General features: G+C 35.3%; 3 protein-coding genes across 4 annotated transcripts; 1 reads left to right on the top strand and 2 right to left on the bottom strand.

Moving 5' to 3' along the window:
* Positions 1 to 320: 320 nt before the first annotated feature.
* On the bottom strand, positions 321 to 4,347 carry LOC117118825 (grpE protein homolog 1, mitochondrial-like). The gene is made up of 4 exons (XM_033263540.1): positions 4,216 to 4,347; positions 2,911 to 3,058; positions 1,686 to 1,916; positions 321 to 1,522 (listed from the first exon to the last, which is right to left on the bottom strand). The coding sequence occupies exons 1-4, from the start codon at positions 4,305 to 4,307 to the stop codon at positions 1,328 to 1,330; spliced, it is 666 nt and encodes a 221-aa protein (XP_033119431.1). The 5' UTR covers positions 4,308 to 4,347; the 3' UTR covers positions 321 to 1,327.
* Positions 4,348 to 4,465: 118 nt separating this feature from the next.
* On the top strand, positions 4,466 to 13,737 carry LOC117118823 (cilia- and flagella-associated protein 58-like). 2 transcript variants are annotated; one of them, XM_033263538.1, is made up of 16 exons: positions 4,466 to 4,704; positions 5,353 to 5,652; positions 5,976 to 6,124; positions 6,756 to 6,912; positions 7,201 to 7,395; positions 8,393 to 8,530; positions 8,675 to 8,834; positions 9,548 to 9,822; positions 9,958 to 10,238; positions 10,640 to 10,808; positions 11,173 to 11,396; positions 11,538 to 11,754; positions 12,129 to 12,248; positions 12,502 to 12,635; positions 13,416 to 13,573; positions 13,636 to 13,737. In XM_033263538.1, the coding sequence occupies exons 1-15, from the start codon at positions 4,696 to 4,698 to the stop codon at positions 13,537 to 13,539; spliced, it is 2,652 nt and encodes an 883-aa protein (XP_033119429.1). In that variant the 5' UTR covers positions 4,466 to 4,695; the 3' UTR covers positions 13,540 to 13,573; positions 13,636 to 13,737. The 2 variants fall into 2 exon arrangements, with proteins under 2 accessions (XP_033119429.1, XP_033119427.1); XM_033263536.1 differs by having other exon boundaries at positions 4,470 to 4,704; positions 13,416 to 13,731.
* Positions 13,738 to 15,193: 1,456 nt separating this feature from the next.
* Positions 15,194 to 17,464, bottom strand: LOC117118856 (forkhead box protein I1c-like). Its single transcript, XM_033263592.1, has one exon. It carries the CDS (start codon positions 17,461 to 17,463, stop codon positions 16,339 to 16,341), a length of 1,125 nt encoding a protein of 374 aa, XP_033119483.1. The 5' UTR covers position 17,464; the 3' UTR covers positions 15,194 to 16,338.
* Between the last annotated feature and the right edge of the window lie 2,709 nt (positions 17,465 to 20,173).

Raw genomic sequence — 20,173 nt, 5'->3', positions numbered from 1 at the left:
GAATATGCGATCTTGTCCAAAATAGCCTTAATATTTCAACAAATAAAGGCGAGTCAAATGGCCGAGCGGTTAGCAGGGGCGCTGCTGGTTAGAACGACACGCTCGCCTATGGTTCTGGGGTGGTAGATCAAGTCTTCTCGGATAAGGGCTATAAACTGTAGGCCCAGTGTGCACTATAAAGAGGATACCCCAGTGTACTGGAACAGATAGCCCTTGTGGTGTATGACAAGAGTTGCTGGTACCGGGTAGCACCGACACGAAGGGACCCTTAGGGGTGAAGAAAGTCTATGATCGTGTTCCTAGTCCACATATCAAGCGCCCTGAGCATCTTATGTTAGATGGATAAAACTACACTATTATTAAAAGAACACACAAGATAACAGTACAGTAAGTCCATATATCTTTATTTGACTATGAGAGCTATGCACATAACTGTATTCTGTAATATGCCATTATTTCATTGTAGATCCCACAGATGTTTATATGATGACAATGTGTATAATTATATAATAATTGTTACTTCCCAAATTAGATTGCCATGATGCATTAAATATAAGAGCTTACTGATTCTAGTAGTTTTAGTCTTGTGTATCTGTAACAATTGTAAATGAAAAATAACATGCAGCATCTCCTTGTCCAAAATAATTTTATTGACAGCTAGCTAGCTTTGTTAGACTATAAATAAAAATTTACCTGATCAAACTAGCTAGAGTGTCATAGCCATATAATGTTTTTACCCTCTATCGAACCCCCACCCCTTTACTTCGGATTTTTGGTATATGACAACATGGTAGTTAATATACTGTACATTCAGCTTCCATTGCGTATTTGACACGACATTGCTTTATTATATATGGCAAATAATGCATATTATTCTGGGGACTGGGGCCGGATTTATCAAACTAGAAATCTGCTTAAATTCATCTTAAGTCCATTTTTTCAATATTGATTTAACTCAAAAATTGCTTAAAATTAAAAAGTTGATTTTATTCATGAACCATCTAAGACGACGATTTTTAAGCTAAGATTTTGCTAAGATAGTTCGATAAATCAGCTCAAGATATCTGCTTAGGGACATCCAAACTTTTTTGACTTAAGACATTTGCTAAGCTGAGATTGATAAATCCCGGGCCAGGCCCCTAATTTTTTGGAAATTAAAAGTAAAAAGAGAAACTATATATTACATTCAGATTTTACTCTCGAGAGTCAAAATGGCCAAAAAAATTGTACCTCAGTCCCAAACCATGGGGAAGCTGAGATGGTGCAATTCCCTATATTGTGGTTTCTGGGATCTGACAACTATGACTGGTTAGGAAAGAATTTACTGTCAAGGTGCCTTTGCGACACCTACAAGAGCAGGACGTATTGTTCTATCATGTAATCTGTAACCAACTTTGGTTACTACAGCTACAGTTCCAGGTTCCTTCCCCTCAACAACAGATTCAAATAATGCCTCGTGTTGGTTTGGGTCAAATTTCTCGCCTACAGGATCAATTTTAAAGAGCTTGTTTCTTGAAAAAACCTGAAAATTTAATAGAAATTGTGTCATAAACTGGTGACAAAATAAGTTTTTATGTCGCCCAAACAAACGCGCAAAATGCTACCATCTGTCGTTCATTCAAAATATTCAAGGTTTTTACAGTATACAGGTAAGAAAAACAACACTGAATAGGGTATTAAATTACCTTTTGTAATTGAGTTTCTGTCATGGTAACACCCTGAAAAAGATCCTTCAAGTGTGGATTTGAGTTTATTTTTTCTTTAGGTACACTCTCTGTAGCCTTTGTCAAGATATCTGCAACCTCTAATAAATCTTTGCAGAAATCTTGAATGGAGAATCGTCTGCTATCGTCAAGCTGTTTCTGATACCTTGTTCGAGTATTTTCAACTTCTGCAAGTGCTCTACGATACTTATCCTGTAAATTAAGAAACTATGATTTAATTGACTTGTAGGTTGTTGCAACCTAGAATAAAAGTGCATAATAGGGAAGTTATCATACAATGGTTAAAGCTATAAGAGACACACATAGTTATAATGAAAATCATACAGTATATTAAATTCGTTACTGTATTTGACTGACTACCAATCAAGATAAAATGGCTTTCTGAACTGAATGCAAAATATAATTAAATTTCTGCATTTGTTTGTTTTAATTTCATGCTCTGCTCATAGTACAAAGGAACTCATTTAACAGGAAATTACAGGAAAAATCTACTTTAAAAAAAAACCATTCAAAAAGGCAAAGGGCAACATCAAAAAGGTAAAAAAAACCATACAGTTCACAAAACTAAAGGAAAAAAAAGGCACCATCAAAATACAGTAAGAAAAAAATCACCAAATCAAACAAGGAATCGCATTAAAAGCCAGAAAAAAATACTAATAAGGTAATAAGTATTAAAACTGGTAAAAAGATATGTAAATAATTGCAAAGTTTCCAGCAGATTTTTAGTTACTACAAAGATTAACAAGGCTTGGGCATATGGGTTGGTGGGTTGGGAGATTGTGTACTCTGATTTTTAAACCTGATAATTAAAATAAAAATGATGGGGATGCTTCCAATGACTGAAGATGTTTTTATCATTTTTTTTGCTGTAAAATTATGGGTGGACATTTTTTGAGCACAATAGTTTCTGTGTTCGGGTTGATGGTTTTTAAGTTGCTTTGGGATAGGCCGATTGATTTCGGAAGTGTTTTTTTTTTGTTTTTTTTAGGGTGTTTTACCATGGTCAACTGTTGTTTTTTGTCTTTGTTTTCTGTGTGCTTTTATGATTTTTTTTTCTGCTTTTTGAAATAAAAAAAATTCTATCAGTCTGTCAGGATACTTTTTTCATTTTAGGCCTAGCCGTTTTCCCCACAAAATTTACAAAAAGAATGTGTCTATAGTAATAATATACGAAGAATCATATTACCATTGTGTCTTTCAGATCATTTTCAAGCTTAGCTTTTTCTTCTGCTAACTTCTTCTCATTCTCACTTAACTCTGGCTTTGTGTTGTCCTCTTTTTGTACTGTTTCTGCAGGTTTCTCTTCATGAGCCTCAGATGATAAGCTCTGTATCCTGTTGAGAAAAGAACATCGAATTCAATCATGCCTTATCTATTTTATATTCATCAAATATACTACACATCAGCTCCTCCCAAGGTTAGGCCTATATATGAGAACATATGAGGCATGTTATGGCAAAATGGCTGTTGCAACAATTGAAATTAAAGTTATTATTGGTATTTTCAGATACTTGAGTATGTAATCTTTAAAATGAGGAGTCATTCACTGAAATTGGACATTTCAAGTCTAAGTTATTGGAGAGTAATTTTACAGCACTCTTAGAGTAAAGATAAACATAATTTTTAGTAATTGCATTCCAAAGTTATTTGTGCATATATTGTTTAATAGAATTAACTAAATCACGTTAAATAAACAATTTCTTGACCATTTCCAGAACTAATACTTTGGGACATGATTCATAAGACAATAACTGTTGATTTATACTGAAAAACAAATTTGGATTTTTTGGAAATTTTTTTGAGCTCCCATATTTTATAGCTCATTTACTCAATACTGGCCTGTGCTACAACCATTTCACCATGTCACGCCTCATATAGACATAAAGATGATGAAACAACTTGTTTGTTATTCTGAAACTTGGTCTGCACAAAAAGATAGATTCATTTAATATAAAATTATTTAATGAATAACATTATTTAAGACAATGCTACATAAACCTAGTCTAACATAAACTAAAAATAGACTAAGTCTATTTCTATGGCTTACTTCATTCTAATACATGGTCTGGACAATCATCAATCTTCATATGAAGTTGAATCAAGGATAAAAATATACCTCCTTGGTTGGACCTTGTTGAATCAACCACCCCCAATTATTATGATTGGATGGAATATTCATTTAAAAACATCAAAAAGCTTTCAAAATATTCTTAATCAACGTGTAGACTTTTATTAAGCGAATGTGTCACCCACTTTCGTTGGTTAAAACTTCTGTGTGAAACTCTCACCCACATTTTACTTACCGTTTAGTCGTGTAGGCCTAACCTAGGCCTAGGTCAAAAAAGGGCATCTTGCAAATGAGAAAGACATTGCGTAAGAAAGAATACGCATGCCTACCTAGGCCTAGCCTAACCAATAACGAATTATTTAATTTTTATTATTTTCACAGGAAACGAACGTTTCACCAAATAATAATGAATACTATTTTTACCTGTAAGCGTTTGAGTTTTGAAGGGAAATACGGCAAAACCGGGGTAATAGTATAAGTTTCGTAATTCCGTGCGCGTTCATGGTAGTCGCCATTTTTTAAATATCCCAGCACTCTTTAGTACTTCCTGTACAGCGTATTGATATTTCAAAATATAAATATCTTCCTAAAAAGAACTGGGTACAGTCATATTGAGCTGTAATATTTTGATTACGTGGCCTAATATTTAATTATTCGAAATATGTGTTTAATTTGATTGTATATATATTTCATGCAACAAAATTGTCAAGAATTTGGAATGGTTGGTGAACTATTGTTTGTGCGAATGCATACTATAATTGTTGTGTTGGCCCTAGATACGGAATAAACAGTTGACTGAGTTCTAAGTTTTGTTTGGAGAAATCAGGGTTGCGTTGATTAGGATTTCACAGCATACTGTCTATGAGATAAAAGAGGTAATTTGAGACAACAGATAACTCAATTATGGCAGAGGTAACTTTTATATTGAAATTATCGACATGATGTTTATTTCTACCTTTATGAATAGTTTTAACACAACATTAATCGCCGCTCAGCCTCTAGGCAGGCCTATAGAGCTGGCTAGGCCCTAGGCCTAGCTAAAAAGGGAAGTCAGTGGTTAGCTGTCCAAATCGATAGTGCTGGTGGTGGGCTGAAGAAGACTTAGGCGTAGCTTTTTTAATGTTAAAGCCTAAATATTAGGCCTTGCCATGGTTAGGCGGTAAACTAGTCAGTAATTGAAGGTTAGTTTAAGCCCTGTATAGTAGGTCTATCTAGGCCTACCTAGCCCTAGACTAGGACTAGGCTAGTTATTAAATAATAATTATAAATAGTTAATTAGGCCTAGGCCTATTCTGTTTAATTTTTATTTTATTCCTTTAAAAACCAACAGCAAAGGAAACCGCCACTAACAAGTTTAATAAACAATCTAATATAAAATATAAATACTGTAGTCTACAGTGTAAACAAATTGATATCATATCAATAACAAGTAGGCCTATACCACCGAAATCGTCATTGATAAACTGAAGAGAAAATCAAGAAGAGAATGCATGTATTACTATTAAACAAGGTGCATTCGTTGACAGGATCAATTTAACATGTATTTTTATTTCTTTATAGGAGAAGAAGAATGAAACCCCTGCAAAAGAAAAAGGTGCTATTGAAGATAGTGCCTTTGAGGCACTGGAGAGAGATTTCCAAGATACCTTGGGTGAGTTGATGGGTGATCGTAGCCTGGAGAAGTTTCGTACAGAATATGAAAAGTTACACCGTGCTCTGAAAAAGTCGCATGAAAGTGAAAAGAGGCTGATGCAAAAATGCAGGGAATTGAATGCAGAGATTGTTGCAAATTCGGCTAAAGTGTCCACAGCACTGAAGCTATCCCAAGAAGATCAGACAACAATATCATCTCTAAAAAAGGTATGTATGCATTTGATGATGAAACTACATTTGTTTTTTTTATTATTACAAATATTTCTGAATATCTAGATGTAGGCTAAGAAGTAGGTTGAACTATTAGGCACTAGTTATGCCTATGCAGCTATCTGGTCTGTCCAGCTTTGAGTTTTGTAAAAAGTTTAAAACCTTTAAAAAATTAAACAATTTTGTGATGTTTTAACCTTATTTTGATGCATAATTTTTGTGGATAACATTACAAGGGAATAAAAATATCACACAATCCTAATATTACAGTATTTCTGGAATTATTATGTATTGAATGTTATTGTTAACTTTTCCTTCAGGAAATTGAGAAGGCATGGAAGATGGTGGATGCTTCGCAGGAGAAAGAACAGAGAGCTCGGGAAACTATCCAGTCACTGAAGTTAGAAATCACCAATCTTAGTAAATTAGTAGAGCAGGGAGCAGGCCTCACTATGGGACAGGAACATAGGTATGAGGCCAAACAGAAATAATAACATGTATCGTGTCTGAAAAAATTTGTCCAGACGAAACTTCAAAAACATTTTGCTTGAGTTGGAATGTTTAAAAAGTGGACATTGCACTCACCCCTCCCCCCTCCTACCTTGTTTGTTTCTCTCAGGTATAGCCATCTTGCCATTGTACCTACCTACCTTGATCTAAATTGATATTGAGACTAATAAAATGAATCGATGTTTGCAATACCTGACATGTTATAATACTGAATACTCAGTACGTTCCCAAATGCTTCCAAAAAAATCAAGTGATTCGGGTAGGAATTGAACCCATGACCTCCAGATAACTAGCCTGGTGACTTAACCACTCGATCACTGATCTTGCATTTGTGTCTAGTAATGAATCCAATTCCCAACTTGCAGTGAGTGCTGCAATGCTATTCCGATGGCGTTTATTGCATTGAGAAATAATACTAAAAGATGTTTGCCCTATATGACGAGTTATAGTACTGAATGCTTAGTACATTCCCAAATGCTTGCGAAAAAAATCTCCCAAGCAAGTAATTTGGGTGGGAATCAAACCCACAACCTCCAAATAACTAGCCTGGTGTTGTGAAGTTATAATGACATGTCTTTTTTTTTTAAAAGTGTGAATGAATTACTGAAAGCAAAAGAAGAGCTGACAAAGGAACGAGACGACCAACTTGCAGAGATTGTAAAGCTGAGAGAGCAATTGACAGAAGCTTCTCAAAAACAACAGAAGGCTGAAGAGGACAAGGCTGATGCTGAAAGCAAAATATCAGAGGTAAAATTTATGTTTTGAAAAGTGTTTTTATTTTTTAGTGTATTCAGATCCTAGTAACGGTTAGCGCTAACTGATGGGCGTTCTCACGTGGGTGCTAACGGTTAGCTCCCGATCCGGATAGTGTTATGTTTAAAAGGCACTTTTGGCCTAGTTTTTTTTATTATTATTATTTTTATATCATAAACAAATGTAAGGTAAGACCAGTGGTAACCAATTTACTAGCTAAAATTTGATTAGTGATTGCTAGTCATTAATATCTAATCATTATTTTTTTTTTTTTCATCTTAGTTAACGCAAGACATCCAAGTGCGCAGTAACGAAGCGCAGCGTGAGATGCGTCGCAAAGAAAAGCTGGACCGCGAGTTTAAATCTGCCAAATCAGACCTTGAAGCGAAAGCCAGCGAGATCAAGACCCTGCAACAGCAAGTGGAGCGCTACAAGGGAGACATGGCAAAACTGGAAACTCAATCCAAAGAACAAAAGGTAAAAATAATCTTCATCTATTCTCAACTATCTATTTTCAAGCACAGTATGTTCAAAAACCTCAGTGCAGCTTCAAAATGATGAGGGAGAAATAGCAAATAATTCAGTAGAAGCGTGTTTTACAGCATGTAAGGTGTTGGACTTTCAATCGGCATTATCTGCATTTGCCTCCTTTTCACCGAGTAATATAAATGGGAACGTGGTAGGAAATGAACGATTCGGAATGTGATTCCTAGTGCTGAACTACATGTATGACTAGGAATATTCCCCATGGAGCGGAGGAGGTTGCACGTTGTGTATGAATGATTGTGCATCCAATGACCTGAGAAAAAGCGCCTTGAGATGTTTTCTGGACATGTACGCTATATAAATCCTGTTAAATAAATTAAAAAATATATATATATATTTTCCCATTTACCTATTTAAATTTATATTATTATTATTAAAGAATCTCTATTGAGATCCAGCGGGCCGCCATTGATGCACGGTAGAGATTGCATCTTTAGATCTCCGATCTTGTTCACAAATTCAAGGTCTAGTGTTGTTTGTAAGAATTTTGTAGGACTCGTTAAGAATGACAAAATATTCTCTGTATCTTCGGCAACCGAGCCGCATAGCTTGTATTCCACTATTTGCATTCACTCCTTGACTGTGTATGTATATTGCCTTGGTGTGGCTCTGTAATCATTAGTGGTCGTTTGACTAGTCTAGGCTTTGCCTAAGCTGGTCGAACGATTTGTTTGGGTCTGCAACGATTTGCAACTCATGGATCCGTCTGCAGATATTGGGATTTCTTCCAGTGGATTTTTAGTTTATTTTGTCATTCTGATCGGATTTCCTCTACTGTTCCGTTTTAATTTTTTAAATATCAATTATTTTAATTAAAATTTAAGGATAAATCAATGCAAATAATTATGAATATGTTTATTATAATGATTATAGTTACGGGTGTTTAGCTATCTATTAATTTCACATGTTGGTTTCCTAATTTCTGCAGATATTGTATGAAAGAACTGTAAGAGACACAGATATTTTGAACACACGTTTTACACGCCTCCAGCAAGATTGTGAAACGCAGTTAATCAGCAATGACATTCTAACACAAGAGAATCAACAAAGGGTCGTAGAATTGAAGGTATGCCATTGAAAGTTCCTTAAATTGTTTATTACCACTTTACCGATTTTTTTCTTCTGACTGGTAGAAGGCGTAAACATCCACTAGAGCGTTAGTTAAAATCTCCTAGATGTTTATTTAAATGTTTTCACATTTTGCATATAGTCAAAAGAAGATGAGATAAGTACCTTAAAGAATGACACAGTGCGCTTGAGCAAGATGCGAGAAGCTATTCAGCGTAAGCTACGAACTGTAGAGGACAATAAAGCTGAGGTTGAGCAGCAAAAGGAAACTCTCAAATCGCAAATTGTTGCTCTAGAGCGAGGTAAGCCATTCCATAAATAAGATCTTCAACCTCTGCTAAATTTTAACATCAACAAATCAGTGTATGATTCTATCTATGTGCAATATAAATGAATAACCTTTAACCTTTGTGGTGCATTTGTGGGGCTTGTCATGCCAAAACCAGCATCAGCAACTAAAACAAAAAAAAAATGACTTTTTTATAAACACATGATGATAGGTCATTTACTGGCATTGACTTACTATTGCCAAAGTTATGAGTAAACTTATTATGGCTTTTCTTTATTAAAGTATAAAATACTGCCAGCCACATTCTTATGCTAATTACTAAGTTTTCAACAGTTTTTGAGATGACAAACATCATTTACATGTAGGTTAGAAAGAGATATTGTGGAAAAATCTGAAAAAGAAACCTGTTAAATTAAAATAAAGACTGGCTCATTTACTATATAAGTTATCGTCTTCTAATAAGTTTGATCAAAACAATTTAATTTTCACTGAAGTACATACCTTTATTACTACAAAAATATATAGTTTTACTGCCAAGTAATTTAATGATCTTTCTAACAAACATAGAAATGGTTTTATTCATGCGTTTGTTAGTTGGCGATAAAAATATTTTCTTGTTCTCCAATTAAAAGATAACAATTAAAATACAAATGTTGAATTTTTATTGTTCAAGTTTATTAACTAAAAACAGACAATATATCTAAGCATTCATTTATGTTTTTACAGAGATTGAAACAAGTAAAAAACAATCTGAAATGGATCGCAAAGCCATCGATGATCTTATCCGTGAACGTGACATCCTAAATAAGAACCTTCTAAAAGCTGCTGGTGCCACACAGAAGCAACTGAATCTGGTGAAACTGCATGAACATTCCAAGAAGAACTTGGAACAAGAGATCCAGAACTACAAAGATGAGGCACAAAAACAAAGGAAGATTATTTACCAGCTGGAGAAAGAGAGAGATCGCTACATCAATGAAGCCAGTGATCTGACACAGAAGGTATGCTATTTTAGACTTCAACTGTGAACTTTCTTCTTAATATACTCCTAAATAAGAATTTTTGTTAACCTGAAAGTAACTTCGAATAGCTTAGCTTTAGTCATTTTTAATCATATTTCTCACTGCTTCTACCAGGTTCTCCAGCATATGGAAGATGTCAAGGTTCGTGAGATGCAGATTTTTGACTACAAAAAGAAGATTGCTGAGGCAGAGACAAAGTTGAAGCAGCAGCAGAACTTGTACGAAGCCGTCCGCAGCGACCGCAACCTCTACAGTAAGAACTTGATTGAGTCTCAAGATGAGATAACGGAGATGAAGAGGAAGTTGAAGATCATGAACCATCAGATTGATCAGTTGAAAGAGGAAATCACTGCCAAAGAAGCAGCTCTAGTCAAAGAACATCTGGATCATCAAAGGTAAACACACACAATACGTACTTGGAGAAATACTTACCATGTATTCTAATGGATTCTCTGTAACATGCAGTGCACTCAATCGATAATGATTTTTCATGAATTCATATGATTTTGTAAAGGGTGCACTGAATTTGTTCATCTGTATGAAGCAGTGAATCAGATGATAATGGGTTTATTTATTATGTTGTAGAGAGCACACCAGAATCAGCACTTCTAGTTTCACGAGTCGCAAAGTATGATCGCAGCACTATATTAGTTAAAATCCTTGTGTGACTAGGCTGCAGCCATTACTAACAAGTGGTTCTCTTGTGGCATGCAGCTATGTTAAAAGCCATTCAGAAACAATGCACATTACCATCTCTTGTATTAGCACTCTAGTATTTTCATTTCTCACCACTTAGGGTTGAAAAACAGAAGGAAGCTCTGAAGGCTGAGCTGCAACGAATGAAACAGCAAGCAGCAGAGAGCAGAGCATACATCGAGGCTCAGGAAGCTGAAGAACGTAAACTGCTTAAGATCATATCTGAAGCAGATGCTGAAAGACTGCGACAGAAGAAAGAACTTGATCAGGTTAGTATGACACATGACCACATGTAGTATAGAATGGAAGGATAGCTAACACAGCTGTAACATATTGGAATTTTGGTGCAAAGATTTCAAAACTCAACTCTTTTTGTACATCTGGTTAAGACACATGACTTTATTTACATTAATTTTTGGGTGGGTCCTGTGTCACATATTAGCACAAAAAGAAACTAAGTACATTGTTAAAAACAAATTAATAGTGTAATTGTCTCCCAGTTTACTGACCATGGTACACACTGCGTTACTGTAGCCATTCATATACATTTTATCTCTAGTTTCATTTCCACAGATCTGCCAATGTTTGACAGACAAATTATTTATCTGTTTTTATTCATTATTTCCTTTTTAGGTTATCAGTGAACGTGATATCCTTGGAACTCAGCTTGTGCGTCGTAATGATGAGTTGGCTTTGTTGTACGAGAAGATTAAGATTCAACAATCAACGCTGAACAAAGGAGAGATCCAATATCGCCAACGTCTGGAGGATATCAGACTCCTAAAACTGGAGATAAAGAAGCTACGCCGAGAGAAGAACATACTGAATAAGAGTGTGGCCAATGTTGATGACTTAAGGTATGTGTGAAGTCAGTGAATGAGATATGTAGAACACATACAAGAAAAGAACTCAATGTTTAACAGCAAAACAACATGTACTGTATGTATTATATGTTAAATATTAATATGTGTTAACAATTGATAATATTTTAATGACAGACGTGAAGTGTACCACCTTCAGCGAGAACTGCTTCGTGAGCGTACTCGATGCAAAGCTCTCGAGGAGGAACTTGAGAACCCAATGAACATCCACCGATGGCGCAAGTTGGAGGGAAGTGATCCCAGTACGTATGAAATGATCCAGAAAATCCAAACACTACAGAGGAGGCTGATTCAGAAGACAGAAGAAGTCGTTGAGAAAGAACTCCTCATCCAGGTATGTCAGATAAACACAGGTGCAGGGAAGCTTTGTGTTTTATGTTCATGTTAGTTTAGGTGAAACTTTTTATATACCTTGTTTAGCAAACTTGTTTTTCAAAGATAATCAGAGTGGGGTTGGGGGAAACGCTTGTTTTTTCGTTTTCAAAATGACTGCTAAAGACATCTAAGCCATAAAAAAATAGATAAATAAAAGTAGAATTAAAAATTAATAGGATGGTGCCCTTAAGCCCTAATGGAGATATTGTGTCATTGAAAAGACAAGATGTAAACAGTTCAGTTAACAGTTCTGTAATTTCAATTATTTCAAAATTTCTTATGCCATTTTTTGTCTGATATAGATATTCATGGTATTTTAAATTATTATTTTAGGAGAAAGAAAAGCTGTATGTTGAATTGAAACATATTCTTGCACGACAACCAGGACCAGAAGTAGCAGAGCAGTTACAGATTTACCAACAAACTTTGAAAGAGAAGACCAAGCAATTAAAAGTAAGTCTAATAATATTTTTTACTCACCTCTTACAGGATCGAACAATATATAATGGTTTGCATAACCATACAAAACATATCATTTTTTTTTTTAATCAAAATGCAAGATACAACCTTTGTTATCCTAACACAATAATAATGTATACAAGATTTAACTGGCAGTTTATATGTGTGCAGGATTATTTATTTATTATTATTTTAAGCTTAAACTTAGCGAGTTTTAAATGTTGTTCTCCTCTCCATTTTGTTGTAGGGCATGGCGTCCGAGTTGAACATGTACGAATCCCAAGTCAGTGAATATAAATACGAGATTGAGAGATTAGCACGAGAGCTTCAAGATGTCAAGAAGAAGTATTACATGCAGAAACGCAAAGAACAACAAGCCAAGTATGTATAATACACTTCCAATAATGTTGGTATTATCCTGTCTGGTCCCTTGCACTGAGGACAACAATTGCAGTACTACTGCTGTTTATCTACCACTGGTCTTTGTTTTCTTTACTTCACATATTTTATTATGCTTCCATTTATTTACAACTATACCATAAATTATCTATTAACACCTCGTAAGTACTGCTCTGGAATATGTGCGCACCCAAATACATGTATGAAATTTTTGCTAAGCGCCACTTTTTATAAAGCTCATTATTAGTAGATATACTAACAAATACTGAACCCGTGCGATGTTGTTGGAAGCAGATCCATTGATGTTGAATTTTCTCCTGAATTAGACAATGTTTTGACCCTGTGCCTTGATGTTCTATATATCTTCAATCATTTCTTAAGTGTGCCACGCTTAATACTTTTACTACGTTTAACGTGTTTGCTTTTTATATATTGTTTTTTTAATTGCGTGTTATAATCATAGGTTCAGATTTTTTTATAAATATTTTATATGTTTTGTATTTTAACCTTCCAATGAATTGTTGGCTGCCTAGTATTTCCAATTTGGACACTAAATGAAATTTTGAGTCTTGAATAAAGCATCTCTATCGAATAAGCACTGCACCGAAGCCTCCAAAATTATCCAGTGCCCCTTTTGAGGTCGTACTGTATACAGTATTTTAAAATAGTATTATCTTGCTTGTTGAATACATTTTAGTACTTTCTTGCAATTTTCTGTTGTCAGTCTTTCTCAATTATTATTCTTTTTTTTTCTGTTTATAGGGAACGTGATCGAGTCTTAGCACAAGGCAGCGCTCCTTCCATTCAACCACAGAGGTCTGATGGGCCAAGGTTCACAGGTGGAGGTTTTAACTTAAAGCCACCAGCACAAGTCAAAGCTTCCTGAATATATACCAATTATATGCTTAGTAATGAGTTAATAATAGACACCTTGTCATTTATATCAGCAATGATAATACAAATATATATTGTAATATTTCCAAATAGTTATTCCATGCTGACATATACTTTACCTTGTTCACGTTTTAAATATGAAAATAACATTTCTGTTTGAATAAAATTATTCCACTGATTATAACCTCTACTTTGTGTGTCTCTTTCACTTTAGTTATATAAAATAATGATAATGATGATTATGATGATAACAATGACGATGTAGATGACGATAGTTCTATGATCATATGATGATGGTGACAGGCATTTGTGTACATTTACTTTATCCTTTAGCCTATGCAAGTGCTATTTTCAGCCGTCTGCAAGTCTCAAATTCTTAAAAATTTCTAACCTGAGCCCCAACCGTGGTGGGGCTCAGGTGGATTTGGTAGTTTTTATTCAAGTGTCATTATCGAGCATTTTTTACTTAATTCGGTTTTTTACTTAATTTAATTAAAAAGAGCATTAAAAACAATTTCACCTTTGCGCCCCCCCCATCAACCCCCCCACCCAATTCAAGACTTCTAGATGCGCCACTGATTAAAAAGTAAGTAAGTGTTCAATTTCCGAGCATCCAGAGATACAAAATACTGTGGCGTTGACGTTGATTAGTATAATACGCCTTTATAAGTTGAAGATTGGATTGGATTGAATTTGGGTTATGACTATTTTGAATAGAATATTTTAAGTTATTATTATAATGATCGTTAAGCCTACAAATATTATTTATGATACATCTATTGCAATTTTCATTTTATCTGCAAAACGTTTGTCCACAATCCCTCAAAGATAGTTCTAAAACATTCATAATGCGCTACCTCCCAGGGGGCTCTTGACGGCCCCAGCTGTAGGGAGGAAAACACCCCTCTCAAACACACCCCGCTCGCAAGACGACTCTCCCCTCCCTCTTCAAAATATGGCTACGTCCCAGTTCCATGATCAGTCCAGGGAGATATACCTGGTCAGTGTCAGGTCAGCATGGAGGTAGGTAGGCCTACATGTTTGTACCTTCGTGGTGTCTTACAATCTGTGATCCGTGAAAGGCATAATTAGGGACTATTAAGTAGTGCTTATAATAATCAAAACAAGCACAGCCTGATAACGGAGGTCCCCGCTGGTATCTAAACCGATAATCGGTACGATCACACTAGCCGCCTTTGATACGACACGATTTATAGGCACTATCTTACAAACATGCACTATTTCTGTTTGATGTTTTTGTTTTCCTTATGTTAGTCTTATCAAATCTCAATTACTCTTTCTTTGTATGTAACACCTCATGTATTGTGCCGCTGTTTCTAATCATGTAATCATGTTTATACCACGCAAAAATAATAATGGACCAAAATTGTGTAATGCCATAGAAATGGGGGAGATTGGAAAGTGAATCACCGCCAACTGGGTGAGAGGGGACTTTAATTATTGTAGGCAGTATTTCAGTGTACCGTAATTGTTTTAGGCCTACTCAGAAAATTCGGGAGAAAACTTTTTCTAGGGGCGAGCATTCTATCCTCTTTAGAAAGACATACACCACTGATACATAAACTAATACTGTATACTAACAATTCGAACACCCAAAAATTGTTTACTTATTTTTAGCATTTTATTTCAAGCAACAAACAAAAAATCTTCTTGATGATGCAGGTGTAAAAATGTTCTTGTAAATTTCAAAATCCATTGATAAATGATGAGACATAAATAGACCCGGCCCACCGGGCCTGACCTATAGAGGATAAAATATTCATTAAAATAAAAACAATGAGCAGAAACATGCCTATAATAATTTCAATTTAAGTAAACATAAGTAGGCCCTTTATATTCAATTTTAAAAATTTAGAGGATAAATCGCTGTATATAGTGAATTATTTTAAAGTACAATGAAATGAAAAAAAATGATAGGTCCACGATTAAACCTTCTAAATGTCACGTGAAACATTGCTGTAGCTTATTAAGGTGCCGGAGTGCCTTCCAATCTCAGAGCCCTGGCTCATGTGAAGGATTTCTTCTCATGGCCAAAACAAATCCACCCCCACCCAAATAACCCTCATAACAAGATACAATTTATGTAAGCCTAGAGCATCATGTGTGTATGCGTTATTCCAGTACCGTAATAATACTTAAGATGTAATTATTATTATTTGAAATCCTAGTCTTTGTGCCTAAATAAATATAAAAAATAACGAATATCACGTCAAGGTAATCAATTTAAGAATAATACAAAACAAATTTACTGGAAATTCTAACACTCGACACTGCAAGTCAGTACAGTTACTAAATCAAACCTCTTATTCCTAATCCAACATTTTAAAGATGCAACAGGTTCTTGTCAAGCACATTCAGGCACACTTAGTCCTACTATCAGTGGCGCAGCGACAAGTCGTGGGACCCGGGGTGAAACGTTGGGGCTCAACTTTTAATTTCACACACCCCGGGGGCCCCATTGGTCTGGGGCCCTGGAGCTTCGCCACTGACCACTGACTACTATTGGTTCATGGATAAAATAAATTTTATACATCATGGTTCCGTCAAACAAGTCTTATAAAATGTAGACCTATCGTTCGGGTTACTACTTTTATGCATTGGAAATCACTCGTAAATTAACGATTGAACACAAAGTTAATAAATACATTTTTGGCGTTTCCAGCTTTTCAAAATTTAGTTGGTCTATTCACAAATCTGTTCAAAGCTTGTGTAAATGAAATACAAATATGTCATCGTTTTAAGTAGGCTAAAGTGTTCACGTTAACGATTCTCAGTTGTCGAGGTTTTCTCCAATTATGCTTTGCACACTGAAACTAAGAGGTAATGTCACCTTCGAAGTGTTATCTTGCTTTTTCAGATGTTCAAAGTCGCAATCGGAGTTGTTACGAGGTGCATACTGGTAGTTAAGAGGTGGTACCGGAGTAAAGTTTGACAAATGCCCACCAATTCTGTGATGAGTATGTGATAGAAAATCACCAGATATAGCACATTGTGCGTCCTCTGCGCTGACACGCGTACAACATAAATCCCCTGACATTAGTGGAGATGTTGACAGAATGTCAGAGCGGCCAGCTAGTGCTGTTGGTCGGTTGATATTGTTAGTGTTTGTGTATTTCACAGCAGACGGTGACGATGTGCCAGATGTGTTTGTCGTCAGCGACGTGTTTTCTGACCGACGTTTTCTTTTGCGACGGAAATTACCGTTGTCGAACATTTTCTCACAGTCTGGGTCTAGCGTCCAATAGTTTCCTTTTCCGGGATCTCCGTCGGCTCGTGGAACTTTGACGAAACAGTCATTCAGAGACAAGTTGTGACGTATGGAATTTTGCCAACCGGTTTTACTTTTCTTGTAAAATGGAAAATGTTCAGAAACGAATCGGTAAATTCCACTTAGTGTAATCTTCTTGTCTTTTGCAGACTGGATCGACATGGCGATGAGAGCCGAATACGAATATGGTGGCCGCACAATCTTGTAAAGATCATGGTGACTTGCTGCAAAAGGAAACCAAATATCTGATGGGTTCAGATAAGCAGTACTGGTCAGCGGAATACGGTGGAAGCTAGGATGGCCTGGTGAGTAGAAGTTAGGCCTAGTTGACGAAATATAACCGGCTGGATGATTTAAGCTCAAATCGAAGCCTAGCGACGCAATATAAGGAGATGCGTGCGTTCCGAATCCAGGACTTGCGTCAGTTAATCTTAGTGGAGTAGGATGTGGTATAGATGAGCAATCGATGTTATTGCCACTGCAATAATGGCTGTGTGTCAAAGACGAATACATAATTGCCAAACTCTGAGCAACACTTGCAATATTTAGTCTTCCAGTTGCAGGCACTTTTCTGAAACTTTGCAAATGAATGTAATTATCTGGAGCGTATAAATTTATCGTCTGCATTCACCACCACTTTCTGCAACAGTGGAGTTCAAATTGAATAGTAACCATGTTAAAAGAAGTTAACACCTAGTGACGTCAGAACGTTGACCCACCAATCAGATATAAGTTTACTGCTACGGTTATCAACTTGTTGAGTTTGCAGATAAGATGACCGGTATTCCTTTCAAGCCAGTTTTTTATGTTTATCTTGGATTGTATTTACTTCTTGTTCCACAAACAACACTTATTCGAAGTGTTTAATGTTATCACATATATTCAGTGCTAAATGATTAGTTAATCCTAGAAGTATTAGTGAATAATTTTATCTTTTTGAATAACATTTTAACTTGGACTATGGTAACCAAAATGACAGGCCTACCACACCTACATGTATTGTGAATATGTATTTAATTTTTCGATATTAATTACCTCCTTGATTTAATCCATTTTTTTCAATAATGATTATGATAATGACATCGATGATCCTCAGACTGAGTTTCATTAACACACTCTGTCCGCCCTTCAACGCAGTTTTATTGAAGGCGGTCGTTTCTTTGTGCCTCTGTTGCCCTTTGGAATGACTTAGGCCTACCAACCCAAATTCGACAAGCAACTAATATTAATACATTCCGAAACTAATATTCAAAACACATCTTTTTCATTTATGTTTTGTTTAATTCTGGATGTTTATTTCTAATGTAACGCGTATTGGGGCTTTTAGCAAAATACGCTCGATCAAGATTGAACTATTAGTACATTGTTATTAATTATTCAATTAAATTATGTTAATGAAAATCAACTCGCAGCCCTAAAGCTGAATTGCACGATATACACAGATGTGTATAAGAGACAGTATATATACTTTACAAACCAATACTTACTTTATAGTTACTTGTATTTTATTTACAAAGTGACGTGTATCTTGTTTTTTAAGTCCAATAAAAACGACGACAATGATGACGAAGATTAAAAGGCCTAATAATACTCATGAATGTAAATCGCTCATGACATAGGCCTACTCCATCATCACCAAATAAGACATTTTTTTTTTCTAAATAAACAAAATTTAATTAGTCATGGAGTGCACGTAAAACACGTGCAATGCCAACGTTATACAGTAGTACCATGGAGGAATTATATCTTATCTTTTCTTGTGTATTGAGATCAAAGATTTAAATATGATAATTAGCAAATTATCTTCATACACAAAACAACATATCAAGTGTTAGCCCAATAAATGAACCATGTTCAACTTGGTTTACCCTTTGTTGCTCATGGAGCCGCCTCACCATGGGGTGGTCATTTCTATCTGGGTCACTATTTGAGGTCCTTTTCGACTTGGAATAGTTTTGCCGTGTGTCTGGTACCTTGGAGGATTACGGTTTGATATTTAATGAAACACTGTCTGCCAAAAATGAAATTAATTATTAATCCACATAAACACTTTATACAAATTAGGCAGTTCAAATGGAACTTTTTTTAGCTCATGACAGTGCACCAAGTCCTTGAACGACAAAAAAAAAACTGTTAAGTTGACAATAGAATTGTTTTAATTGTGTTAGTTGATAAAAAGTAGAAAAATAATTATTGTAGGCCAATATGCAGCATATTCTAACCAAGGAAAAATCATGATTGTACAGTAGTTAGTAGCCTAGTCTTGTTCACGACTACGTGTTGTTTACGTCTGCGCTAAACTGTTTACGGGAAAATACAATCCATTATACAAACACGGAGGTATTATTGGTATTTATATGATCTCAATACTAACTCCAAGAAATTTAACTTGAAAGAGAATCAAGTAATTCAAACAAAACAAAGTGACACTATTGTTAACGAGTATACGACTTTCTCAGATCTATTTCCTGCGGAGTGTATGAAAATAAACAAAATTTGTTCTACCAAAAAGAGAACCAAGACTCATGGCTCCATTAAACGTAAACACAGAGTAGGCTTGGTGAAAATTAACCGAATAAAGATCGGTCAAAAGTTAATTTGTCGGATCAATAACAACCAATCAATGCAGTTGACAAACAAATAGTAAAGTAAACTATACGACTCACTCTTCTTTGGTTAAAACTTCTTAGATAGATCACTTACATGGTGGTTCTGAGTACATGACAATATGGCGACAACTACTCAGCCAACCTATACGTTTAGAGGCAAAATGACCAGAGGACTTCTGGTCATGGCAATTTCGCGCCTGATAGCGGACCTTATTGTATGATAAGCTTATATTTGTAGATGATCCCAGCTGAGGCCTATATTACATGGTATCATTTCTGTTATTGATATACTAGCAATTCTAAGGCTCAATTAAATTCGTGTTGAGACGGTATATCAATGACCAGTGACCAAACCGCAAACTTATTGCTAGATTTGAAAATGAGTGATAGATTTTATGGTTGATTAATAGAGGTATCAGAAGCGTAATTACTTACAATATAATTACACCGAAACGGCATCTGATATTATAAATAATCATACTTTATTGTAATTGTAATGGTAATAAACAATGATGAGAACGGTTAGGCCTACAGAAGGCTACCAAAATTTTTACAGGTTAAACAATAATCTTTTAACTAATTTATTTTATCTTCTTATTGAAAGCCAGGCTCTTGTGGAAAACAAGTGTACAACTGATTTTACTAAGGTACAAATAAGGCATATTTGACGAAAAACTCAAGAGCGGTTAATGAGATACATATTTTTGAATATTTAAAAACTTTGCTCT

The sequence above is a fragment of the Anneissia japonica genome, unplaced genomic scaffold, assembly GCF_011630105.1.
Source record: "Anneissia japonica isolate Jap-2015-1 unplaced genomic scaffold, ASM1163010v1 scaffold737_len1565949_cov176, whole genome shotgun sequence".
NCBI classification, from domain to species: Eukaryota; Metazoa; Echinodermata; class Crinoidea; order Comatulida; family Comatulidae; genus Anneissia; species Anneissia japonica.
This window is presented reverse-complemented; position numbering and strand designations above follow the sequence as displayed.